At 42.8% G+C, this 27,346-nt stretch overlaps 3 protein-coding genes and 1 non-coding gene across 8 annotated transcripts in view; 1 reads left to right on the top strand and 3 right to left on the bottom strand.

The window, feature by feature from the left end:
• Nucleotides 1–5,961: 5,961 nt before the first annotated feature.
• On the bottom strand, nt 5,962–15,178 carry RPL37 (ribosomal protein L37). Its single transcript, XM_003925904.3, has 4 exons — nt 15,088–15,178; nt 14,374–14,509; nt 14,081–14,165; nt 5,962–12,179 (listed from the first exon to the last, which is right to left on the bottom strand). Exons 1-4 carry the CDS (start codon nt 15,088–15,090, stop codon nt 12,110–12,112), a joined length of 294 nt encoding a protein of 97 aa, XP_003925953.1. The 5' UTR covers nt 15,091–15,178; the 3' UTR covers nt 5,962–12,109.
• On the bottom strand, nt 12,261–12,338 carry LOC120365799 (small nucleolar RNA SNORD72). Its single transcript, XR_005580652.1, has one exon. It is a non-coding gene; the product is annotated as a small nucleolar RNA SNORD72 (small nucleolar RNA).
• Nucleotides 15,179–19,060: 3,882 nt separating the features above from the next.
• Nucleotides 19,061–27,346, top strand: part of CARD6 (caspase recruitment domain family member 6) — a 64,738-nt gene continuing 56,452 nt past the window's right edge. For 4 of the 5 annotated variants that reach the window (XM_074386320.1, XM_074386309.1, XM_074386317.1 and 1 more), the window contains exons 1-2: nt 19,061–19,385; nt 20,719–21,276. In XM_074386320.1, coding sequence (XP_074242421.1) covers nt 19,103–19,385; nt 20,719–21,276 — 841 coding nt within the window. In that variant the 5' untranslated portion in view covers nt 19,061–19,102. The remainder of the gene's footprint in view (nt 19,386–20,718; nt 21,277–27,346) is intronic. The other variant, XM_074386306.1, reaches the window with a different exon arrangement.
• LOC141580438 (tubulin beta-8 chain-like) lies at nt 24,466–26,777 on the bottom strand. The gene is made up of 2 exons (XM_074381572.1): nt 26,704–26,777; nt 24,466–25,144 (listed from the first exon to the last, which is right to left on the bottom strand). Exons 1-2 carry the CDS (start codon nt 26,775–26,777, stop codon nt 24,466–24,468), a joined length of 753 nt encoding a protein of 250 aa, XP_074237673.1.

Raw genomic sequence — 27,346 nt, 5'->3', positions numbered from 1 at the left:
CAGCCTGACCAACATGGTGAAATCCTGTCTCTGCAAAAAAAAAAAAAAAAAAAAATTAGCAGGGTGTAGTGGCATGTGCTACAGTACCAGCTACTTGGGAGGCTAAGCTAGGAGAACTGCTTGAACCTGGGAGGCAGAGGTTGCAGTGAACCAAGATAACACCACTGCACTCCAGCCTTGGTGACAGAGCAAGACTCCATCTCAAATACAAAACAAAAAGAAGAGGTGATCCTGCCCTCATAAGTGGAATAAATAGGGGTGAAATCAGCTTTCTTTTACCTCCCTTGCCCTTCTTTCTTCTACCATGTGAAGATGCAGTAAGAAGGCCCACACCAGTTGCCTGCACCTTGATCTTAGACTTCCAATCTCTAAAATTTTAACAGTATAAATTACTATTCTTTTTTTTTTTTTTTTTTTTTTTTGAGACGGAGTTTCGCTCTTGTTACCCAGGCTGGAGTGCAATGGCACGATCTCGGCTCACCGCAACCTCCGCCTCCTGGGTTCAGGCAATTCTCCTGCCTCAGCCTCCTGAGTAGCTGGGATTATAGGCATACGCCACCATGCCCAGCTAATTTTTTGTATTTTTAGTAGAGACGGGGTTTCACCATGTTGCCCAGGTTGGTCTCGATCTCTCGACCTTGTGATCCACCCGCCTCGGCCTCCCAAAGTGCTGGGATTACAGGCTTGAGCCACCGCGCCTGGTCCAAATTACTATTCTTTGTAAAGTACCCAGTATCAGTTATTCTGTTATAGCAGCAAAAAACAGACTAAGACAAAGGGACACAAATATACAAACCATAGCAAGCTCTAAGCTGTATTAAAATGATACTTGGGGCTGGGCACAGTGGCTCATGCCTACAATCCCAACACTTTCGGAGACGGAAGCAGGTGATCACCTGAGATCAAGAGTTCAAGACCAGCCTGACCAACATGGAGAAACCCTGTGCTACTAAAAATACAAAAAAAAATTAGCTGGGTGTGGTGGTGCATGTCTGTAGTCCCAGCTATTCAGGAAGCTGAGGCAGGAAAATCCCTCGAACCTGGGAGGCGGAGGTGGCAGTGAGCAGAGATTGTGTCATTGCGCTCCAGCCTAGGCAACAAGAGAGAAACTCCATCTCAAAAAAGAAAAAAAGAAAATCTTGGTTATTGGACTAAAACATGGTGGTTCACTACATACATATATTGCCTATGTTGCATCTGCAGATTTTGAACACTGGTCTAAGCTCAAGACATTGAAAAATGCCAGAAGGCAGGATGTGATACTTTTTTATTTTCTTTTTTGAGATGGATTTTCGCTCGTTACCCAGGCTGGAGTGCAATGGCACGATCTCGGCTCACTGCAACCTCCGCCTCCTGGGCTCAGGCAATTCTCCTGCCTCAGCCTCCTGAGTAGCTGGGATTACAGGCACGCACCACCATGCCCAGCTAATTTTTTGTATTTTTAGTAGAGACGAGGTTTCACCATGTTGACCAGGATGGTCTCAATCTCTTGACCTCGTGATCCACCCGCCTCGGCCTCCCAAAGTGCTGGGATTACAGGCGTGAGCCACCTCACCCGGCCAGGATGTGATACTTTTAAATCGCCAGGTAGTTCATCTATTCAGACCCCAGGAGTTGTCTCTTTGATAAATATGAAATCTATTTAACTGTTCTAAAATTTTAAAACTTTTTAGGATTTGACTCCACAATATGTGCTCTTATAGAACCTTTCTTGTGGTGGTGGTGAGACCAAAAAAGGGCAGGTTTGACCTAATCAAAGTTATTGGAAAATGGCTTGCTATTATCTTTTAGATGAGCTAATCCAATGCTAAAACTATTATACGTGTGAATGGTGTCTCAGATATCTGTACTTTATGGTGTAAGATTAGCACTGTGGGCCGGGCGCGGTGGCTCAAGCCTGTAATCCCAGCACTTTGAGAGGCCGAGGCGGGTGGATCACAAGGTCAAGAGATCGAGACCATCCTGGTCAACATGGTGAAACCCCGTCTCTACTAAAAAATCCAAAAAAAATTAGCTGGGCATGGTGGCGCGTGCCTGTAATCCCAGCTACTCAGGAGGCTGAGGCAGGGGAATTGCCTGAACCCGGGAGGCGGAGGTTGCGGTGAGCCGAGATCGTGCCATTGCACTCCAGCCTGGGTAACAAGCGAAACTCTGTCTCAAAAAAAAAAAAAAAAAAAAAAAAAAGATTAGCACTGTGATTCCACATCCAGGTCATATCCTAGTATGGATTCTATTTAAGACAAATTTGCTACAAAAGTAGTATTTCATTATACAATGTCTTTATTAAAGGAATACATATTCTAGCAACACTCACTGTCAGCATCTTTATTACCAAATACATATATACCTTTAACACATAATCTCTCTGTATCTTAGTTTTTTCCTTTCCAAAATAAATGGGGCATATCAAGTCTCATACAATTCTAAAAGCATTGTGCTGTGCTGTCTCACAGGGGTATGTTCCCAGAGGTTTTTCTCTCCAGAGCAATCCCTAATAGGACAATTGTTCTGAGACTTACTTTTCCTATCTCTCTCCTCCCTTAGGGAGCTGCTGCTTCTCTTTAGGTTGCTTCCCTGTAACAGAGGGACCACAGTTTCTGCTCCAATTATACCTTTTCCACACTGAAGTAGCTGAACCATATACTACATTGACTTAGTCCTATTCACCCATGGTGATTGCGTTCCATTTGGCACCTGGCCTCTTCTTCCTCGGTCACTTATTTTTTTGACAGTCTCACTCTGTCACCCAGGCTGGAGTGCAGTGACAGGATCTTGGCTCACTGCAATTTCTGGCTCCAGGGTTCAAGCAATTCTCCTGCCTCAGCCTCCCAAGTGCTGGGACTACAGGTGTGAGCCACGGTGCCCAGCCGCTCCTCAGTCACTTCTAACAATTGTCCTCACTTGAGGAAATTGCCTTTCTCCTGTATCCTATTTTACCAGTTGTCTTTTTAAAAAATAACTTTCCCCAAATAAGTTATTTCATTCATATAACAACATTCAGTTCAATTAATTTTAATCATTTTTGAAGGCAAAGAAAATATTTTTATATTTGCTAGATGTTTATTTGCAGAGCTACATAAATACAACACCCTATTAGAATGGGATTGTTCCTGCTTTGGGAAACTACCAAAATAGTCACACACACCAAGAAAACATATCCAAGAATGTGGTCATAGTTTTCAGTTTTTATCATTCATTCATTCACTCATTCATTCAAGATCGAATCTCGCTCTGTCACCCAGTCTGGAGTCTAGTGACACAATCTCGGCTCACTGCAACCTCTGCCTGCCCGGGTCAAGTGATTCTTCTGCCTCAGCCTCCCAAGTAGCTGGGACTACAGGCACGCACCACCACGCCTGGCTAATTTTTGTATTTTTAGTAGAGAAGGGGTTTCACCGTATTGGACAGGCTGGCCTCAAATCCCTGACCTCATGATCCACCCACCTCAGCTTCCCAAATTGCTGGGATTACAGGTGTGAGGCACTACGCCCGGCTTTTATTTATTTTTTTAGATCCCAGCCCTCACATGTAAGTCTGGTCAGCTTTTATAATCCTCAGTCATATCAGGGATACAGAAGGGGTCCAGGATAGAAACCAAGAAATTTATTTAAGGAGAATTCTAAGTGCTTAATTCAGCCTTTTGGACAAAGGAGTTATACTACCTTCTACTTTGAAATCCAGTGAAAGGAACTTCAAGGAAACCTTTCAGAGAGCTTTGAAATGTGTTCCCTACAACCATTTAGGTGGGGAGCCAAGAGAGGGCTGCTGAACTTCAGTTTTTTCAGGTTAGCAATGTAGGATACTCAGGAGAGATCCAGCATAAAATAGCCCTCAGAGGTAAAGAAAAACCTCAGGGGCCGGGCGCGGTGGCTCAAGCCTGTAATCCCAGCACTTTGGGAGGCCAAGGCGGGTGGATCACGAGGTCGAGAGATCGAGACCATCCTGGTCAACATGGTGAAACCCCGTCTCTACTAAAAATACAAAAAATTAGCTGGGCATGGTGGCGCGTGCCTGTAATCCCAGCTACTCAGGAGGCTGAGGCAGGAGAATTGCCTGAACCCAGGAGGCGGAGGTTGCGGTGAGCCGAGATCGTGCCATTGCACTCCAGCCTGGGTAACAAGAGCAACACTCTGTCTCAAAAAAAAAAAAAAAAAAAGAAAGAAAGAAAAACCTCAGGACAGAGGCTGGATACCACGGGCTAGGAATTACGGAAGACTTTGTCACTCAGGCTGGAGTGCAGTGGCACAATCAAGGCTCACTGTAGCCTTGACCTCCCAGGCTCAAGCAATCCTTCCACCTCAGCCCTGAGTAGCTGGGACTACAAGTGCACACCACCGTGCCTGGCTAATTAGTAGAGGAGTTTCACCAGGTTGCCCAGGCTGATCTCAAACTCCTGGGCTCAAGCGAATGGCACCTCTGGTGCTGAAATGACAGGCATGAGCCTCCACACCGAGCAGGCCATTTAAATTGAGATGGGTTTATCAGATATAAGGGAACTACAGGAGAGGTAACCCAGTAGGGAACCTCTAAAGAGAACATACAAATGCCCGAGAGTCGGGGTCCAGGGATTTTGAAGCCAGTCAGCCAAGAAGAACCACCCTATCTCCTCACCTCACCTTTCTTACCTCCAGTCTACACTTTAATCCCACTGAGGAGTTAACTTGCAGCTCACAGCTCCAGAGAAGTATAAGAAGAAAGCTGAAATCAGAGGAATCACCCTCTCCACTGCCAGCTTGCAGTCTGAAGCAAGCCCAAGCTGGAAAAGTGAGTTAAGATTATGTTCTGAGGATTACATAGGACTGCACATTTTACTTACTGAAATAAAACTGTTTTCACAACTAATCACAATGAAGATTTTTTTTTTTTATCTGTATGTAATCAAAAAAAATATATGAGTCAGGTCAAGTCTTCGTCCTGGGGCTCCAGGGTATATTCCCAACATTTAAAGACACAAAAATAAATCCTGGTGCGGTGGCTCATGCCAGTAATCCCAACACCTTAGGAGGTCGAGGCAGGTGGATCACGAGGTCAGAAGACAGACCATCCTGGCCAATGTGGTGAAACCCCATGTCTACAAAAAATACAAAAATTAACTGAGTGTGGTGGTGTGGGCCTGTAATCCCAGCTACTAAGGAGGCTGCAGCAGGAGAATCACTTGAACCAGAGAGGTGGAGACGGCAGTAAGCCCAGATCACACCACTGCACTCCAGCCTGGCCAACAGAGAGACTGTGTCTCAAAAAAAGAAAAACACAAAAATAAAAGTAATGTTTGATCTCAATCCACACACCTTGCTTATTCTACCTACTTGTGTTTATAAGAACCATTTTTACATTGCAACTTTTCTTGTCAAAACATTCTTCTACTTATAATATAAGAAAGATTTTTGTAATCCCAGCACTTTGGGAGGCCGAGGCGGGTGGATCACGAGGTCGAGAGATCGAGACCATCCTGGTCAACATGGTGAAACCCCGTCTCTACTAAAAATACAAAAAATGAGCTGGGCATGGTGGCGCGTGCATGTAATCCCAGCTACTCAGGAGGCTGAGGCAGGAGAATTGCCTGAGCCCAGGAGGCGGAGGTTGCGGTGAGCTGAGATCGCGCCATTGCACTCCAGCCTGGGTAACAAGAGCGAAACTCCGTCTCAAAAAAAAAAAGAAAGATTTTGCTTAAGTCCTTCCCTTTTTTTTTTTTTTTTTTCTTTGAGATGGAGTCTCCCTCTGTGGCCTAGGCTGGAGTGCAACGGTGTTATCTCAGTTCACTGCAACCTATCCCCACGGCTCAAGTGATTCTCTCACCTCAACCTCCCAAGTAGCTGGGATTATAGGGATACACCACCATGGCTGCCCAGTCCTCCCATTCTTAGTTCCTGAGGTTATTCATAGTCCTTTGTTCAAAAAAAAAAAAACTAAATATAATCCAAATGTGCTAATAAATGTGAAAGAGACTCTTGCTCTGAAACAAGTTTTTCAGCAATAATTTTATGATTACTTTGATTTTCTTACAGAGCTATGCTATAACACAGGAAAGTTTCAATTACAGGAAAGGTTAAACTCTGCAAGCAACCCAAAACTCAAAAAGGATAAAGGCAAAAGAATGGCTCCTTACCATTCAGCTTTCTTAACCACCTTTTTAAAGATTCCTCTGTCCCCACTGTCTGTTATGCTCATGGTATCTTTATCTTTACACACTTACCACTATCTAAAATTGTCTGTCACCTTCCACCTGCACTCGTACAGTAAATGCATACATGACGGCAATCTGCCAGAGCAGGGTATTTGTCTTGTTTTCCACTTAGAGTTCCTGGGCCTGGAACAGCTTTTAACACATGGTGGTCACCAAATAGGTATTTGCTTCATGAATGAAGGGCACGATTTAGTCAATAAAAATGAAAGGGAACCACCAAATAAACTTCCAAAAGTGTCTCAAGTTTTTTTTGTTGTTGCTGTTGAGACGAAGTCTCTGTCGCCCAGGCTGGAGTGCAGTGGTGCAATCTCAGCTCACTGCAACCTCTGCCTCTAGGGTTCAAGCAATTCTCTGTCTCAGCCTCCAAAGTAGCTAGGATTACAGGTGCCCACCACTATGCCCAGCTAATTTTTTTATTATTAATAGAGACGGGATTTCACCGTCTTGACCAGGCTGTCTTATCTTTTGAATTAAACTCATTCCTAGCCTTGTCTTTTGAATTAAACTCATTCTGCATTGCCCAATGTCCACTGACCTCTTGGCAAACTGGCTTTTTTTTTTTTTTCCTTGATGCTCTAATGAGACGTGAGAGGTTTATGAAAAGTAAACAATAGGCCAGGCGCGGTGGCTCACGCCTGTAATCCAAGCACTTTGGGAGGCCAAGGTGGGTGGTTCACAAGGTCAGGAGATCAAGACCACCCTGGCCAACATGGTGAAACCCCATCTCTACAAAAAAAGAAAAAAGAAAACAGTAGCCTAAATTTTGCCAAATCCAGAATTTTAAAATATATCTTCATTTTCTTTGGCCTCAGCCACACATGACTGAGTGCCCCTCTCAAACAATCCCCTTTCTTGGTTTGTGTGACTCAATCCAATTCTAGTTCCTGGGCTAATTCTGCAACCACTGAAGTCAACCGTCAACTTTAAGAGGGCAGGAACCACATCTGGTTTTGCTCCCGATGTTATCTCTAACATGGCTTGGCACACAGTAGGTGTACCACACATACATATGTTGAACAAATGGACTTCTCCTTCTCTCCACTTCTGTCTCCAATGGACATCTCCCCAGGTCTTATTTTGAGCATCAATCTTGTTTTTGGAGTCTGTATATTCACAAATGGTTTAAACTAATACTAAGTTAAGGATAGTTACTAAAGTTCATAGATGAACTCAGTCCTCTTTCTCTGACTTGTAAATGACTATCAAATCTCCGTATTACATTTCCATGCTTGTATTATCTTCATCATTCTAACTCTTAAAATTTGTTTCCATCCACAATTGTTACTTCTAACTGTAGATATCCAGTCCTGACTTTCCAACTCAGCTGCTTCCTAGACACTTCCTCCTGATGTCCCCACTGGTATGTCAACAAAACCCAACTTTACTACTTTCCCCTCAGTACCTTTCTATATTCCTTATCATTCTGTATTTGAGTGAAGCAACCACCTCCTTCCTTTTGTCCAGAAACCTAAGACATCCCAAAACATCTCTCCCTGAGGCTGCTGTATTAGACACAATGTTATTATTGTTACATGTATGATCTCATGTAATCCTCACACACCTTATGAGATACAGAAAATTATACACAAACAGGGGCTTGGAAGTTAGCTACTTGCTTGTACATTCAAGTTTTAGATGTTTTTGCTCAAAGCAATAGGGAGGAAAAAGTTTTAGATGTTCTCTGTAGAGATCTCCCTGACAGCCCCACAGCCACTGCCTTAGTCTGTGTCAGATTTTCACATGAACTATTTCAGAACTTGTTGCTAGTTCTCCAGCTTCAAGACTCATCACATGCACACTAACACTTTCCACATTAATCTTGCCAAAGTAACTACTCCTAACATTCTGCTTGAAATCCTCAATAATTTGCCAATCTGATCACTGCTTTTCCTTTTACCAGTCTCACATACCCCCACACCCTCCTTCCAACCTGACAACCACAGTAGCTACAGTTCCATAGTTATGCCCTGCTGTTTTTTTTTTTTTTTTTAATCAAATTTAGATGGGCTGACATGGACTGGTTTCATTGCTGGCAAAGCCACTTACATCCTTTCTCATCACGATTCCTTTAAATCCTCCCTGGCTCAGCTTAAATCTTAGCCTCCCTTCACCTACTGAGAGACAAACTCCTTTCCAAGGCTCTCACAGCAACCAGTGCATTTATCCATCATAGCATACAATATATTATCATCTGTGTCTTAATTAGAGGTAAGGCCTCTAAAGAAATTGTACTTTTCAACTTTTTTATGTCCAGGCCTTAGAAGCTGCTTGATAGTTTACTGAATTCATTCAGTTAACTAAAAAACCTTTATCTTACTACTTTTTGTTTATGAAGTGCAGGGCACAGTTAGGGAGATACAATTAAGGTATGGTTCCCAAAGGTTTTCAATGCCACAGACTCCTTATTAGCCTTTCTCTTCTTTTTTTTTTTGAGATGGAGTTTCGCTCGTTACCCAGGCTGGAGTGCAATGGCGCGATCTCAGCTCACTGCAACCTCCGCCTCCTGGGTTCAGGCAATTCTCCTGCCTCAACCTCCTGAGTAGCTGGGATTACAGGCACACGCCACCATGCCCAGCTACTTTTTTTGTATTTTTAGTAGAGACAGGGTTTCACCATGTTGACCAGGATGGTCTCGATCTCTTGACCTCATGATCCACCCGCCTCGGCCTCCCAAAGTGCTGGGATTACAGACTTGAGCCACCACGCCCGGCCAGCCTTTCTATTTTTATAACTTTACAGAACATAACCAGTTACATGTGGAAACATACCCTGCTTTGGCAGTCGGGGGCAAATCAATCAGACTTTGTGAACTGAGGTGGGAGGGAAGTAGGGGCTGTGGGGAGAGGTGAAAAGCACATGGGGTACTTAGGAAAAATAAACTTATTTTTGTACACCTACACATAATACTGCAGAAAAGATAAAAGGTTTAAAGTATACAGGGTATCTATACGTATATACATATCTGTAACTTAAGACAGGACTGAGTGCTGAAGATAGATAGCCAGACAACAGGTGGGATGTAGTGGCTTGTGCCTGTAACCCCAGCACTTTGGGAGGCTGAGATGAGAGGATCACTCGAACCCAAGAGTCCAAGACCAGCCTGGGCAACACAGTGAAACTCCATCTTTAATTTTTTTTTTTAAATATTTTTTTTTTAATGGAAATGTAGAAAATACAACATAGGTTACAATGAATAAAAATGGTAGGCTACTGGAAAGTTCAGTGCAGTGGCAGGTGAACCAAGCTGGAAGAACAGGGTGGTAACATGACTAGAATTTGAATGCAAGATCCACTGCTTATTTCATTTGAAAATTGGAGTTATTAAGTTCAAGGGCTGTTTTTAAAGAACTTACCCCTCTGCATGGCAGGAGGATAAGAGGGTTAAGTGGGGCTGTATAGTATATGGAGGTCATGGTGCTTTCACTGGACTTCTGAAGCCAAAACTGGCCAAACTTCACCAGCTTTACATTATACCTGCCTTTCAAGTTGTCATTCAATCTTCAATAGGCTAGCTTTACTCAAAAGTTTGGCGATGTAATGGGGACATTTCCCAATTTTTCATATTATTTCAGAGCCTAAAATAATGCAAATTTGCTTATGTTAGAATATCTAATTCTGCCATAGAAGGTAAAAAATAAATGGGAGAGATGAAACTCATGTACCATGGGCAACAAATTAACAGAACTACTTGATGTGCCAAATCAACTAATATATATATGGCAGGGACTCAAAGGGCCAATTAAAATGACTCATAGGACATGAAATACTCAAAATTCCAAGTCTTACTTCTATAGATCATCTGATCTTATGTGCACTATGCCTAAGAAATATAAATTCCACAGCAACTCAGGACCCAACAGGTGTTGTGTCAGGCCTACTGCTTCCTGTCTCAATAGAACAAGTGTGGCAGTAGCCCAACATCTTTTGTTGGATTGGGACCCATTGCCTAAACCCTGGCTGTGATCCTCAGGATCACATCAGATACAGGAGACCTAGGAACACAAACATTCTTTAATCTAGAATTCACCAAGTACAATTGAGTCCACCTGTTTTACCCTATTATAAAAGTGCTAACCCACCCCTCTTTCCCATTGCTTCTCCCTGGGTCTGTGATTAACAAACTGACTGCCAACAGCTTCAACAGGGTCAGTACCAACTTGTCTCAATGCCTGACATTTTTTCCATACTGCGTTTCCCACCTATTTTAGTGGGTCCCCTGCATCACTCAGGAATCAAACATTGGTAATGATGGAAGATTAGGTTAGAAAAGGTCTTAAGTCAGTAGACTATTTGTTTTATCAAGCTTAAATGCAACAAAATTGCTGCTTTTGTAAGTCAAAAGCAATTTCATAATCCTGAGCCTAATTATTTACTAACTTTGGGTTATGGCCACTGGAAAATAACCTATCCACTGTTCACAAGCCAATCAAAGTTACTAACTAGTTCTCCAGTTTACATGTGAGCACAGGCACAGTTGTTTTAGTAAGGTGACATCATCAAATGACAACTGGCCCAGGTGTGTGACCCATGCCTGTAGTACCAGTACTTTGGGAGGCTGATGTAGGCAAATGGAGCTCTGGGCAACATGGCGAAACTCCATCTCTACAAAAAAAAAACACAAAAATCAGCCAGGTGTGGTGGTGGTGTGTATCTCTAGTCCCAGCTACTCAGAAGGCTGAGGCAGGAGGATCATTTGACCTGAGCCTAGGAAGTAGAGGCTACAGTGAGCTGGGATTGTGCCACTGCACTCTCAAAGTAAGAAAGCCAACGAACGGCAACTGGACTCTAACAATACTCTTTAAAATACAGTTTCACATTTTGGGAGAAAGCACAAGAGATTTAATCAGCAGAACAATTACTTTACAAGTAAATGTTCAGAAGCTGAGACCTGAAGAGTAAATTAGGAGTCAAAACACAGGAGGGGTAGCAATTAGCTAGCATGTTACAAAGCCATTCCAGGTTGCAAGTAGATTCCCTTCCAAGGCCAGGTGAAGAACCTCAGATGTTACCCTAAATATAGTGGAGAATTTTAATTTAAGCATGACTTGGCTACATCACTATTTTATGGAACTGTTTCTGGCATTCATCTTCCCTTCAACCGCCCCAGCAGTCCAGCTGTCTCTTCATTTCCAAAAAAATCCGACCCTGTCAATAAACCACCAAGACTGGGAAGGGATGACAGTTTCAGTGCTTTAACACAGAAACACCCAACAATTACCAAGTTGAGGACTAAAAAAAGTCAACCAAGTAGTCTCACATCCTTGCCTTTAGTCTACAAATCTCAGGATTTATACTTGGTTTTCCTTTATTTCCTGCTCAATCCTTACTTGTACCCAGCCCTTTTTCCTCAAACCTACTTATTCTGAAGTTGACTCACACCTAGTAAGCTTTTTTCACTTAGCTAGCTACCTTACACACAGCCCACAAGCCAGATGTGCCAAGTGAGCATTACAGATAGTAGGAAAACATCATCTTTTGAAAAACAGAAGTCACCTAACTCCTACCCTTTATGTTTTCACTGGTACTCCCATGTGACCAATAATCACTACCCCCAAGTCATGAGTATAGCAGATGGAACATGCTTCTAAAGGTAAACATCATGCTCTTTCAAATTTACTAGAACATCTTTAATACCCATCTGTGCCACATGAGCTGCACTATTCTAATCTGCTATATTGTCTTCTAGTGCCCTCTGTTTCAAGGAATCCTAGAATTCTGCTTCTCATTGCCTTAAACAGTCTTAAAACCCCAGTCCAAAAGTAAACACTCCAAAAACAGTCACTTAAGAGTAAATATGATATCAAGCTGGCTCAGTCCCTAAACCTATTGATACTGCAAGCCAAATTGATTAAAAGTACCTTAGCACACACCAGATATGTATTTTTAAAACCAGAACATTTATTGTGCGACTAATCGGTGAAATTCTTAAGAGGAACTGGATGCCGCAACAGCTGCCCTCTTGGGTTTAGGTGTTGTTCCTTCACGGAATCCATGCCTGCACAATGTCAAAAATAAGCACAATTTACTTCAGTACGTCGATACATCAATTTAAATTTTTGTTAAACAGATTTCAATGCGCTTATCTCAGTTAAATGCTGAAATCAATAGCATTCATATGTTCAGACATTTATTTTTACAACATCACTGATAAGCTGCAATTCTTTACTTCACTTTGCTTAAAGATAACCATTTTCAGATACAGTTAACCCCTATTCCAATAAAATAAAAAACTTTTTTGACTATACTAGTCATTGGACCAGTATTTTACTCTTATTTGGCAAGAGAGCACAGATATTTGTGAAAATGGTTCCCTATGCTGATAGATCCCAACTGCTTTCACCAAGAAACATAATGAGCATGTTTAATGGTAGACATTTTCAAACTACTATGAACTTTGCACTTTAACTTATTTAACATCCATAGCTACTTTTTTTTTTTTTTTTTTGAGACAGTTTCACTCATTACCCAGGCTGGAGTGCAATGGCGCGATCTTGGCTCACCACAACCTCCGCCTCCTGGGTTCAGGCAATTCTCCTGCCCCAGCCTCCTGAGTAGCTGGGATTACAGGCACGCGCCACCATGCCCAGCTAATTTTTTGTATTTTTAGTAGAGACGGGGTTTCACTATGTTGACCAGGATGGTCTCAATCTCTTGACCTCGTGATCCACCCGCCTCGGCCTCCCAAAGTGCTGGGATTACAGGCGTGAGCCACCGCGCCCGGCCATAGCTACTCTTAAAAAAGGTCAACTATCCTTTTAAGATGAGTGAATCAAGGCACAGAAAAGTAACTTAAAGCCTGGCTTCAGTTCAAGCTCTTAACACTATATTGTACTAACAGACCACTCAACATTAAGCCCACAGAAATCTATGATCCTAAGTGCAAAGAAAGTCACTTCAACACATGAACACACCTACGTACAGGGTCTACAAAGCCCTGAACTGCCTTATTATCTTTTTAAAATTAGACTGACTGGGTAGAGGGTAGCGATTCCGCAAAATACTCAATTTTGCACTGGACAATCCACCACAAATTATCCAGCGCAAAATACCAACATCAGAAAATTGCTGAAATAGAACACAGTAAGAAACACCAGCTTTAAAGTTAAGTCTGCATCATTCTGAATCTCAGCTGAGATCTCAGTTGGGTTAATCTCTTAGAAACTACTCTTAAGCTCAGATTCTGCATTTCTAACTCTAAGGACAAGACTCTTGAATAACAAGAATGTAAAGTAACAACAGCAACCAGGGTAGTTTTCTACAGCACTCTTGCCCACAGCCACAATACTGAAGGTCGAACCAAGCCTGACTCCAGACCTTATTCACTACTATCTTGACAAATTTGATGCCAATTAAATAGGTATTCCTAATATCAACATTTTGAGACCCTAGCTCAAACAAAATGTTCCAGATAACTTATACGACTAGTGAAAAAACTAATAAAATCCAAACTAACTGATCTCAATGTTACAGTGACAGAAGATAAAAGCTTTCAAGATCTAGCCTGGAGTGGTAGCTCACGCCGGTAATCCCAGCACTTTGGTCAGGCAGATCACTTGAGACCAGGAGTTCCGAGATCATCTTAACTTGGCAAAATCCCATTCTTTACAATAAACACAAAAATCAGCTGGGTGTGTGGTGGCGCACACCTGTAGTCCTTGATACTCGGGCGACTGAGGTGAGATCACCTGGGCCTGGGGAGATTGAGCCTGCAGTGAGCCGTGATTGTGCCACTGCACTCAAGCCTGGGCAACACAGTGAGACCCTGTCTCAACAGAACAAAACAAAAAGCTTCCAATATCTCATCCCCAGTAACCATCAGGATAGTTATCGTTTTACAAACACAAGAGTTTCATTCAAGCCCATAGGACCCATTATGATCCAACATAAAAACTGTACCTGAATCTGCGATATACAATTTTTAGATGCCTCATTCGACCAGTGCCGGTGGTATTTCGTCTTTTAGCCTTGGCACTCCAGTTATCTAAAACAGAAGTTCAGAAAAGATTTCAAGTGGTTTCCCCCACACACCTGGTAGGTATTGTTAGTTAATACACGAGTTTTACGCCAGCTCATCGCCATACAGATGCATAAGTTTTAAGTGAGGCACCAAATAAAGTTCAAACCCATGGCCCCACTTAAGTGCAATACAAACAAAAGCTAACACAGTTGGCCTAAAAAACGTTACTTACACTTTCTCTTGCGCTTGGCGGGGTAGCCACATTTGCCGCAGGTCGACTTCTGAAGGTGGTAGGCCTTAGAGCCACAGCGGCGGCACAACGTGTGCGTCTTATTACGACGCTTCCCAAACGATGACGTTCCCTTCGTCTGCACATTAAAGGAATAAATAATGCTGAAACCTGGCAATTTCTACATTTACCCGAGTTCTCGAGGAAACCAATTACTGATAAAATCTAAAGGCTAACATAAAGGTAGAAACTGTGGGAGAACCCTCCGAACTTTCGAAAAATGCCAAGTCAGACACCATTACCAGCATTTCACGTTACCTAAAGCCCTCTGCAAGAGTTGCAATATTCTGAAATAATACCTTATCTCTAAAGACTCCTGCCAGTCAACATCAATGAATTCCTTGTTACATAAAGCCAAACACTCCCAAACTCGTTCCCTCAGCTCCCAACTAAGGTTAGAGCTGTGAAACATTCCCAAAGGTTGCACCGAAGCAAGGGACATAGTACGGTTCCAGCTCCACAATTAAAGCGGGCTCGGTCCCCCAGGCACCAGGTAGCAGCCGTTATTCCGGCTCTTGAGGGGACCATCGCATGACTCTTTCCTGCCCACCAGTTCCCTTTGTCTGAAATCTTGCTGGACCCGCAAGGGAAGCAGACAGGGAGGCAGAAAGGACAAGGATGGAACGCGATCCACAGACAGCCAGATTAACAACTCACCATCCTGCTTCTGCGACCCGGACCAGAAAGACCGGAAGAGAAGGCACTTCCGCTATATCACGCTCAGAAGCTTCCGCCGAGGGAAGTACTTCCTGCGTAGCGCGGTGCAGCATTCTCAAGCGTCCGTCGCTGCAGAGTCGGTGGGGTCAAGAGGAGGATGCGGTGCCATGTGCGACCAATCGCGTTTCAGTGCCGGAAAGGTGGGCGGTACTCCCAGCCTGCTAGCAACCGGATGGCGAGTCCTTTCCGGGCTCGCTTGGGACACGAGTGGCGTTTAGATTGCAATTCTACTCTTCGTGCTCCCGCTGCTGCTGATCGGTTTTTCGCGCGTTAGCAGTCAGATCTGTTGCCATACTGTGGATTCCAGTCCTCGAGGCACATGGAGAACCTGGAATGCAGAGCTGGCCCTGCCCTTACGCGCACGGACTGAGCGCTCCCCGGCGTGTATTAACCGTGTGCGCCTGGGATCATCGCCATTCAGGAGAAAGCAGCTTTTCTAGTGTCCTCCTCATTCCGACCCTGGAAGCTTTTGGCCGGCCCTGACTCCCTGTAAGAGGTCGCAAGGAGTACAGAGGCTTAGAGCTGGAGCTTAGAATGTAAAGGGAAAGGAGGCAAATCGTGATTTTTTTTTTTTTAACTGTAGTACATCAGAGGCAAGTTATCTGATCCCATATTTCATTGTGCCAAGGAAACATTTATGGAACTTGTTTAGTATGGTTTCCGAAGGCCGGGCGCGGCGGCTCATGCCTGTAATCCCAGCACTTTGGGAAGTTGAGGCGGGCGGATCTCTTGAGTCCAGGAGTTGGAACCAGCCTGGGCAACTATAGGGAGACCCTGCCTCTAAAAAATAATACAAAAAATTAGCCAGGTGTGGTGGCCAGCGCCTGCAATCCCAGCTACTCAGGAGGTTGAGGTGGAGAGATCGCTTGAACCCTGGTGGGGGTGGTTGCAGTAAACTGAGATTGCGCCATTGCACTCCAGCCTGGGTGACTAAGACTCTGTCTCAAAAAAAACTTAAAATCAAAGGTTGCCAGAGTTGCTTTCGTTTCTTGGAGGCTCTAGAAAGGAGAATCTGTTTTCTACCCTTTTCTCAGCTTCTAGAGACTGCCCAGACTCCTTTGTTTATTGCTTACTTGCATTTTCAAAACCGGTGATACTGTAGTCCTCCCCCTTTCTGTGGAGTTTAAGTTCCATCACCTTCAGTGGATGCCGGAAACCACAAATAGCATCCACCCTCAGTGGATGCCTGAAACCACAATCCCAAACCCTATAGACACTGTTTTTTCTTTAAATTTATACCTGTGATGAAGTTAAAATTTATGAATTAGGCACCATACAAGATTAAGAACAACTAATAAAATAGGACAATCATAACAATACACTGTACTAAAAGTTAAGTGAATGTGGTCGGTCGCTTTTTCTCAAAATATTGTCCTGTACTCACCTATTTTTAAAACATGGTTGACCATGGGGTAACAAACCTTGAAATCCTGCAAAGGGAAACCTCGGATAAGGGGAGACTACTGTAGTCTTTCTCACATTGCATTACTCTCTATTCAGCATCCCTCTTTTTCTTTTTCCTTTTTTTGAATTTTTATTTGTAGTAGAAACAAGGTCTCACTATGTTGTCCAGGCTGGTTTTGAACTCCTGAACCCTCCCGCTTTGGTCTTCCAAAGTGCTGGGGTGCCCTGTCATCCCTCTCCTACTTTATTTATTTATTTATTTATTTATTTGCTCCCCTCTTCCCTACTCCCCTCTCCTACTTTTTTTTTTTTTTTTTTTTTTTTTGAGACGGAGTTTCGCTCTTGTTACCCAGGCTGGAGTGCAATGGCGCGATCTCGGCTCACCGCAACCTCCGCCTCCTGGGTTCAGGCAATTCTCCTGCCTCAGCCTCCTGAGTAGCTGGGATTACAGGCACATGCCACCATGCCCAGCTAATTTTTTTGGATTTTTTTTTAGTAGAGATGGGGTTTCACCATGTTTACCAGGATGGTCTCGATCTCTTGACCTCGTGATCCACCCGCCTCGGCCTCCCAAAGTGCTGGGATTACAGGCTTGAGCCACCGCGCCCGGCCCCCTCTTCTACTTTTAAGGCCCCTTATGATTACTGCCTAAACTCCTTGGTTTGGGTTCCACCCAGATAACTTCCTTATCTCAAGCTCAGCTAATTAGCAATCCTAATTTCCTCTGAAATTAGAATTGTCCTTTGCCACATAACCTAATTTATTCACAGGTTGAGGGGATTACTACATTGTCATCTTTGGAAGCAGCCATTATTTTGCCTACCATGGGGGCTATGGAAAATGAAGTCAGTGTAGAAAGGGTAGGACAAGTGTCAACCATTAGAGAACCAAGCAGTGTGACAGGCATTATGTCAGTGTACTTACTCCAGACATTCCCAGAATCAAAGACAGGAGAAAGAATTACTTTTCCTCCTCTCTCTAGTATGAGATGGTTCTTTTTGGTGTATGTAAAACCATGTAAATTTTGCCCTAGTGGGGTAAACCCTTGTCTTTCCAGAGGTCTATGAAGGTTAGCAGAGATCGTGCCATTGCACTTCAGCCTGGGCAACAGAGCGAGACTCTTTCTAAAAAAAAAAAAAAAAAAAAAAATCACTTGAACCTGGTTGGTGGAGGTTGCAATGAGCCGAGATAGCATCACTGTACTCCAGCTGGGGTGACAGAGTGAGACCCCATCTCAAAAAATAAGTGATATAGGCCAGGCGCAGTGGCTCAAGCCTGTAATCCCAGCACTTTGGGAGGCCGAGGCGGGTGGATCACAAGGTCAAGAGATCGAGACCATCCTGGTCAACATGGTGAAACCCCGTCTTTACTAAAAATACAACAAAATCAGCTGGCCATGGTGGCACGTGCCTGTAATTCCAGCTACTCAGGAGGCTGAGGCAGGAGAATTGCCTGAACCCAGGAGGCGGAGGTTGCGGTGAGCCGAGATCGTGCCATTGCACTCCAGCCTGGGTAACAAGAGTGAAACTCCGTCTCTAAATAAATAAATAAATAAATAAGTGATATAGTCTCTAGTCCTGACCTAAACCTAGCAATTGTATAGAAACTTGGAGGGTCTGACTAGCCTTCATAGACCTCTGGAAAGACAAGGGGATCACGAGGTCAAGAGATCGGGACCATCCTGGTCAACATAGTGAAACCCGTCTCTACTAAAAAATACAAAACATTAGCTGGGCATGGTGGCACGTGCCTGTAATCCCAGCTACTCAGGAGGTTGAGGCAGGAGAATTGCCAGAACCCAGGAGGCAGAGGTTGCGGTGAGCCGAGATCGCGCCATTGCACTCCAGCCTGGGTAATAAGAGCAAAACTCCGTCTCAAAAAAAGTGCTAGACTTACAGGCATGAGCCACCGCGCCCGGCCGCACTTTATCCTCTTTAACGGTTCTTTGGTGTTTCACTGTCAACAGGTCAATGTTCCCTAAACCCCCAGTCTTGGTTATTTTCAATTTTCTACTATTATAAACAATGTTGTAATACAGATTCTTGCATATACATCTTTGGGCATTTGCTTATTTCCTTAAGATAATTTCCTAGAACTGAAATTCCTGGATTGAAGGATATGAAGTTTTATTTTTATCTGTCTTCAACTTTATTTATTTATTGTGGCATATTGCCAGATTGCCCACCAAAAATCAATTAATAATTTACATTCTTGCCATCGTAGTATAGTGCTCCAGGCCACAAATACCTAGTCCAACCTGAAGTTCAAGAGCAACTTCTTGGAGGAGGTGACCCTGGGTCTGAGTCATGGTAAGAATTTATCAAGCCTTCAAAAGACCACATAAATAATCCACAGGGAGCCCAGATCAGAGAGTGCTCAGCGTGGGTTCCCCAACTGTGCTTGTATCTGCACTCACCAACACTAGGCATCATTGGCATGTTAAAGCTTAGCCAAATAGAATTGCTCTTTGTCTTTTTTTTTTTTTTTCAACTTTTACTTACTCTCAAGATGATTTCATAATCCATTTCCTGGTTTAGAGGAAACAGGAACAATGGCTACTGAGAGTACTCCCTCAGAGATCATAGAAAGAGAACGAAAAAAGTTGCTTGAAATCCTCCAACATGATCTTGATTCTATCTTAGACACGTTAACCTCTCGGAGGCTGATTTCTGAGGAAGAGTATGAGGCTCTGGAGAATGTTACAGATCTCCTGAAGAAAAGTCGAAAGCTGCTAATTTTGATTCAGAAAAAGGGAGAAGTGACCTGTGAGCATTTTCTCAAGTGTTTATTTAGTACTTTTCCACAGTCAGCTGCTGTTTGCGGCTTAAGGCATGGTAAGTTGACTTTGTGGACTTTTAGGGGTGAGAGGGAGGGGGCAGACTTTCTGAAAAAGAAAGAAAAATGTTGCCTTTTATTTTTGTTAGTCTTTTCTCCAGAAATGATTTCTATTGAAATATGAGAGTGAAACACTGTCTGGAATTTTAAAAGTTTCTGAAATTTAACACCTTATTGGTTTAAGAAATTGATAATTTGTTTTTCAGACTGTGCTCAAAACTTGCAGTTATTTTAACGCTAACATAAACTGCTCATCATTCCGGCAGTGACATGCTGAAATCTCACAGTTGGAAGGAAATTAATAACAATAACACAATCCAGTGTTTGTTTTTCTAGCAGATGAATTCACGGACATTAACAGTGCCAAGACCACAAGCTGTATCTTTCACTTAGTATAGCCATTTTGAAAATACAAGGAAAATAATTTTTAACACATAGATGGCAGATCAGTAGTTTTTTTTTTTTTTTTTTTTTTTTGGTGATAAGAATGCCAGCAGCAGCTGTTTTCTGGAGCAATTCAAGTGCTAATTCTTAAATGGTTCAAAGATAACTAGTAGCCCATGAGAGAGCAATTCTTCCAGTTGTGTAGCAATTCTGTAAATTACTAGGGACAGGTGTAGCAATTCTGTAAATTACTAGGGACAGGCATAGCTCCTTTTCTAGGAATTAAAAAAAAATAAAATTCAAAATTATTTTAAGGGATGTTAGAGAGGTAGAGCCTCAGATAAAAAAAAAAGTAAATGTGTTTTTGTTTTAAATTTTCTTTTCTTTTTAAAATTAATTTATTATACTTTAAGTTCGGGGTACATGCGCAGAACATGCAGGTTTGTTACATAAGTATACCAAAAAAAGTGAACGTTAATGATACCTAATATAGGACAAGACTCATATGCTTAGAAAAAATGGTTTTTTATTATTTCTAAAGCACACTATTCCAAATTAGAGCCATTTGCTTACTTATTAGAAATTAATTGTGATCAAATTTCATTAGCATTGGCCCCAGGAAACCTGAGTCTATTGTGAGTCACAGTAAGTTCACAAGTAAACACCCCTTCATAAGATTCAATTTGTCTGTTTTACTCACTTATTCTGTAAGGTTGCTAGGCAGGACCCTAGTTTTAGACAAGACAATGATGCGATCTGATTTTTTTTTAGTGGGAAAAAGAAAGTTCTGAAGGTTGTTGACATGCAAGTTATATAGGCGGTGTTAGGCATTCCTGTCTTCCAATGAAGTAAAGAAGAGGGATGATGCTTTGAGGCCTCAGGAACTTCAGTTATTATACAGTTCCTTTTTATTAATTGGGAAAAACAATTTTTTTCTGTTATTTGCAGAAGTTTTAAAACATGAGAATGTAGTACCTCTTCAATCAATGGGGGCAAGCAAGAATTCAGAAGATGCTTTTTCTCCTGGAAAAAAACAGCCTGAGGCTCCTGAGATCACAGTGTCTTTCAGTGAGAAGGAACACTTGGATATGGAAACCTCTGAATTTTTCAGGGACAAGAAAACTAGTTATAGGGAAATGGCTTTGCCCACCAGGGAGAATGAGAAGGAATATGACACACCAGAAGTCATATTACCATATTCAGTTGAGAAAGTTGGATATGAAGTTCCAGCAACTGTTACATATAGAAAGGATGGACAGAGATATGAGGAGCTAAATGATTCTTTATACTTAGGAAAAGAGGAATATCTAGGATCTGTTGACTCCCCTGAAGATGTAGAAGCCACTGTGGAAGAGGAGGATTATGATGATCCAGGGCACACTGGGTATGATGGTGAAGAGGACTTCAAGTATTCGGAAACCACAGAGTTCTCTGATGAAGAACCAAGTTATGACGATTCACAAATCAGCCTTTCATTGGAGGAGGAACAGGAGAAAAGTATGGAAGGTATGGAAATATGTACAGTTAGGCAACAACTTAGTAAGTTAATAAGCTTGCCATGACATAATGGGGATAGGGGTATAAAGAGGGCACAGATATCAGCAGAAAATCAGCTACTAAGAAATTCCTTGTGCTTCTCTAACCTGGAGTCTCCTCGAGGTAAGTGTTAAAATAAAGGAGCTCCCAGGACCTAGGAAGTGATGGATAGCATAAGCAAAAGCAAATACTGATTGTCAGCTTGTAAATTTCTGTAGTATGTATAAGGCGTTGCTAATCATTAATTTCTCATTATATGTACAAGGAGTTGCTAATCATTAATTTTAGGCTAATCTCCTATTCCTCAGGTTAAACCACTTTAGTCATTTTAGTGCCTTTGTGACCAGAGAGATGTGGGGATTATGGGTTTGACTATTTAAGTGAAAACAGTCAGTAGAGGAATTTGTGCTAAATGGCTCAGCTCCCAAAATACTGTGATCCAGTCCACATAATGCCATCTTGATGAGAATTATATTTGTATCTTGAATATGAATTTTTTTTATCAAAAAAATTTTTGAGACAGGGTCTTAGGCTGGAGTGCAGTGGCACAATCATAACTGATCACAGCCTCTACCTCCCAGACTCAAGTGATCCTCAAACCTCAGCCTCCTGAGTAGCTAGGATTACAAGTGCGAGCCACCATGCCTGGCTAATTTTGTATTTTGTAAAGGCTGGGTTTTGCCATGTTGCTCAGGCTGGTCTCAATCTCCTAGGCTCAAGTGATCTGCCCATCTTGGCCACCCAAAGTGCTGGGATTACAGGTGTGAGCTACTGCGCCTGACCAAATCTGAATATTTCTTAATGAAAATTCAAAATATGAGGAGTGTTTCATTGGAGAGATATTGTCTGGGAAAATAAACATCACCAACTTCTGGGTAGAGGATGAAAATGTAACTACCATCTCATATTCAGTTCATATCTTAGAGGCTCACAATCCATTATGGGGAGAAAGAGAGTCATTTCTTCCTCACACGTCTTGTATTAGTTTGTGAAGGATGCTGTAACAAAATGCCACAAAGTAGGTGGCTTAAACGATAAACATAAATTTCTTGTCTTACCCTTTTGGAGGCTAGAAATCTGAAGTCAAAGTAGTAACAGAGTTGGTTCCTTTTTTCTTTCTTTTTTTTTTTTTTAGACAGTCTCACTCTGTCACTCAATGTCATAATCTTGGCTCACTGTAGTATCTGCCTCCCAGGTTCAAGAAATTCTCCTGCCTGATTACAGGCGCACACCACCACGCCCAGCTAATTTTTTTTATTTTTAGTAGAGATGGGTTTTCACCATGTTGGCCGGGCTGTTCTCGAACTCTTTTTTTTTTTTTTTTTTTTTTTTTGAGACGGAGTTTCGCTCTTGTTACCCAGGCTGGAGTGCAATGGCGCGATCTCGGCTCACCGCAACCTCCGCCTCACCGCAACCTCCGCCTCCTGGGTTCAAGCAATTCTCCTGCCTCAGCTTTTGTATTTTTAGTAGAGACGGGGTTTCACCATGATGACCAGGATGGTCTCGATCTCTCGACCTCGTGATCCACCCGCCTCGGCCTCCCAAAGTGCTGGGATTACAGGCTTGAGCCACCGCACCCGGCTCGAACTCTTAACATCAAGTAATCCACTCGCCTTGGCCTCCCAAAGTGCCGAGATTACAGGCATGAGCCACTGTGCCTGGCCTAGGGTTGGTTCCTTCTGAAGGGCTTGAAGAAGAATCTATTCCTAGCTTTCCTAGTGTGTTTTTTTGGTTTTGTTTGGTTTGTTTGTTTGTTTGTTTTTGTTTTTTTTGAAACGGGGTCTCGCTTTATTGCCCAGGCTGGAGTGCAGTGGCTATTCACAGGCACGATCCCACTACTGATCAGTACCGGAGGTTTTTGGAGTTTCGCTCTTGTTACCCAGGCTGGAGTGCAATGGCGCGATCTCGGCTCACCGCAACCTCTGCCTCCTGGGTTCAGGCAATTCTCCTGCCTCCGCCTTCTGAGTAGCTGGGATTACAGGCACGCGCCACCATGCCCAGCTAATTTTTTGTATTTTTAGTAGAGACGGGGTTTCACCATGTTGACCAGGATGGTCTCGATCTCTTGACCTCGTGATCCACCCGCCTCGGCCTCCCAAAGTGCTGGGATTACAGGTTTGAGCCACCGCGCCCGGCCCGGTACCAGAGTTTTGACCACTCCATTTCTGACCTGGGCCGGTTCACCCCTCCTTAGGCAACCTGGTGGTCCCCCGCTCCCAGGAGGTCACTATACTGATGTCCAACTTAATGCAGACATGCAATTTGCATAGCACACTACAGCCCAGAACTCCTGGGCTCAAGCGATCCTCCTACCTCAGCCTCCTGGGTAGCTGGGACTGCAGGCACGCGCCACTGCCCCCGGGTTTCCTGGTGGTTTGCTGGAAATCGTTGGCCCTCCTTGGCTTGTGCAAGCACCCTCTGATATGCTTTCACCTTCACATGGTCTTGCCCCTGAGTGTGCGTCCCTTTGGCCAAGTTTCCCCTTTAAAAAAGGACACCAGTCATACTGGGCTAGGGCCCCACCCTAATAACGTTATTAAAACTAATTACATCTTCAATGGGCCTATTTCCAAATAACACCACATTCTGAGGTACCAGGGATTAGGATTTTAAGACGGGAATTTTGTGGCAGACATAATTCAACCCATGCTTCTTGCCCCACCCCCAAATAACTTCTAATACATGATTATTTTGGGGCCTCGTTCTTAATTTTTATTTATTTATTTATTTTAGTTGCATAGGGTTGAGTTAATTAATTGCACCTATTTTAGGTGCATAGGGTTGAATGAATAATTCATTGCATAGTATCATTATTCCACAAAAATCAACTTATTCTGTTTTTTTCCTCCATTTCCCATTCACCTTCTTCCATAGGTAACATTCTAATATTACAGTGTGTCTCTTACATGTTGTTTTGTTTTTATGATTTTTTTTTTTTCTGTATCAAATACTGATTGGGTTTCACCATGTTTTTTGTGTTTTTTTGTTTTTTTTTTTTTTTTTTTTTGCTATGAAAATATTTTATTAGGTCAAACTACTTGCTATGAAAATGCTTTAAAATGCAGGAGATGTAAAGACTCAAATGTGTAGTGACAACGGCTATCATAACACACTAAAAAAATCCACACTGCTTCCCCATTTATCTAGAAAAGGAAGCTTCTAGGCTACCTCCTCCTCCTCCGCACACTCCTCAAACTCCTCCTCCTCAGCTGAGGCGTCTTGGTATTGCTGGTATTCTGACACCAGGTCATTAAGGTTGCTCTCAGCCTCAGTGAACTCCATCTCATCCATGCCCTCGCCCCTGTACCAGTGCAGGAAGGCCTTGCGCCTGAACATAGCTGTAAACTGTTCAGAGATGCGTTTGAAGAGCTCTTGGATCGCTGTGTTGTTACCAATAAAGGTGGCCGACATTTTTAGCCCCCGGGGTGGGATGTCACAGACGGCTGTTTTCACGTTGTGAGGGAGCCATTCAGCAAAGTAGCTGCTGTTCTTGTTTTGAATGTTGAACATTTGCTCATCTACCTCCCTCATGGACATGCGACCTCTAAAAATGGCAGCCACGGTTAGGTAGCGGCCGTGACGGGGGTCACAGGCGGCCATCATATTCGTAGCATCAAAGAGCTGCTGAGTGAGCTCAGCCACGGTCAGGGCCCGGTACTGCTGGCTGCCCTGGCTGGTCTGCGGGGCAAAGCTGGGCATGAAGAAGTGCAGCCGGGGAAATGGAACCATGTTCACGGCCAGCTTCCGCAGGTCGGCATTCAGCTGGCCTGGGAAGCGCAGGCACGTGGTGACTCCAGAGAGAACCCAAGCTGTTCTCGAACTCCTGGCCTCATTAGTGCTATATAACAAATCATCTCAAAATTCAGTTGCTTCAAACACTGAGAGTTTATTATTGCTCACATGTCTGTGGTTGGCTGGGCAGTTCTTCTGGTCTTCCCTGGATTCACTCACATCTGTAATGAGGTGGTTGAAGGCTGGTCTCTCATCTTCTGGCAGACTACTTTGGCCTTATTCTCAGAATAGATGCAGTTTTTTTTTTTTTTTTTTTTTTTTTTTTTTTTTTTTTTTTTTTTTGAGATGGAGGCTCACTCCATTGCCCAGGCTGGAGTGCAGTGGTGTGATCTTTGCTCACTTCAACCTCTGCCTCCCAGGTTCAAGCTATTCTTCCTGCCTCAGCCTCCTGAGTAGCTGGGATTACAAGTGCCTATCACCACACCTAGCTAATTTTTGTATTTTTAGTAGAGACGTGGTTTCACCATGTTGGCCAGGCTGGTTTCGAACTCTTGACCTCAAGTGATCCACCTGCCTTGGCCTCCCAAAGTGCTGGGATTATGGGCATGAGCCACTGCACCCAGACAAGTATATTTTTATGATAAGTGTAAAGGAGAGAGAAAAGGAGAGAGAGCGAAAGGCAGAGGAAGACAGAGAACTAGTGAAGACCCTTTGAGTCTCAGCTTTAGAGTAATCATGCCATCTATGCCATCTGTATTAGTTTCCTAGGGCTGCTGTAACAAAGTACCACAAATGAGTGGCTTTAGAACAACAAAAATTTATTTTCTCACAGTTCAGGAGGCCAAAAGCCTGATATCAAGGTATCAGCAGGGTCATGCTCCTTCTGGAGGTGATAGGAAAGGATTCGTCTCAGGCCTCTCTCCTAGCTCCTGGTAGCTCGTGCATTCCTTGACTTAGAGTTGGTCATTTTCTCCCTGTGTCTCTTTACATCATCCACCCTCTGTGCATGTCTCTGTGTCTAAATTTTTCCTTTTTATTAAGACACCAATTATATTGATTTAGGGCCCACACAATGACTTACTTTAACTTAATGACCTCTTTAAAAATTAAGATGCTATTTACAAAATAAGGCCGCATTCTGCAGTACTGGGGGACTTCATATCTTTTTGAAGTAGACAAAATTCAACCCATAACACCATTACTTCTGCCACATTCTGCTGACCAAAGCAAGTTTCAAAGCCAGCCCAGGTTGAGCGTTGGGGCAAAACAAGTTCTATTTCTTGTAAAGTAAGATAGCAAAGACTATGGATACCGGAAAGCCATTAATTGGGGACATTATTGCAATCAGTCTAACGTCTTTAGCAAAACAGATCAAGAGAAGTCTTAATAATAATGAAGTTATAATCTGCAGTGTAATTCTGATGGCTACCCATTCATTCTAGTTGACTTGGAGGCATGTGGCTATTCTTTGTTTCTTTCCCAAGTAATATTTCTCTGTACAGCTGAGAACTGAAAAAAAAAAAAAAAGTTCTAACTCAAAGAAAGGTCTTCATGCTTTTTGTCATGCGAAATTTTATGTAAAAATATTTACAGTGTCAAAGTCTCAGAAAGGCTTAAACTATTGCCTTGTGTGCTGTGCACTATAGAAGGTCCGCTTGCACAGACAGTATCAGTTGACTCTCTTCCCCTTCCTGCTTGTAGTTGGGTTCAACCATTGGGTAGAACCAATGTGATGCCATTCCCTGTGGCCTGTTTTCATAAAAATCCAGGGTTTCATTTTATATTACTTTCCTTTAGCCTGAAAATTTTATTTATTGTTTCTCTTAGTACAAGTCTGCTGGTGGTAAATTTTCTTGGTTTTTGTTTATTGAAAGATGTTTTTATTTTGCCTTCATTCCGGAAGGATGATTTTGCTGGATATAAGATTCTACAACTTTTGCTTTTAACATGTTATGGATGCCGTTCCTCTGTCTTTTAGCTTCCATTGTTTCTTATGCGAAATTTTTAGTCATTTTATCATTGATCCTCTCTAAGTGCTGTGTCATTTATCTCTCGTCGTTTTCAAGATTTTTTTCTTTTTTGAGCAGTTGACTCTCATGTGTCTAGGTGTGATTTTTTTCTCTCTCTCTTCCTTAGTATTTGCAGTTTCCTGAATGTTAAAAAAAAAAAACCAAACTTCTTATCAAATTTGGAAACTTTTCAGCCATTATTTACCAAGAGTTTTTTCTTTCTCACTTCTTTTCTCTCTTTCTGAGACTTCAAGTACATGAATTTTACAGTTTTAAAAATATTGTTCTACAGGTTCCAG

This window comes from Saimiri boliviensis, chromosome 1 (assembly GCF_048565385.1).
Source record: "Saimiri boliviensis isolate mSaiBol1 chromosome 1, mSaiBol1.pri, whole genome shotgun sequence".
In the NCBI taxonomy this organism is placed as follows: Eukaryota; Metazoa; Chordata; class Mammalia; order Primates; family Cebidae; genus Saimiri; species Saimiri boliviensis.
The sequence above is the reverse complement of the archived record's forward strand: the minus strand, read 5'-3'. Positions and strand labels throughout refer to the sequence as shown.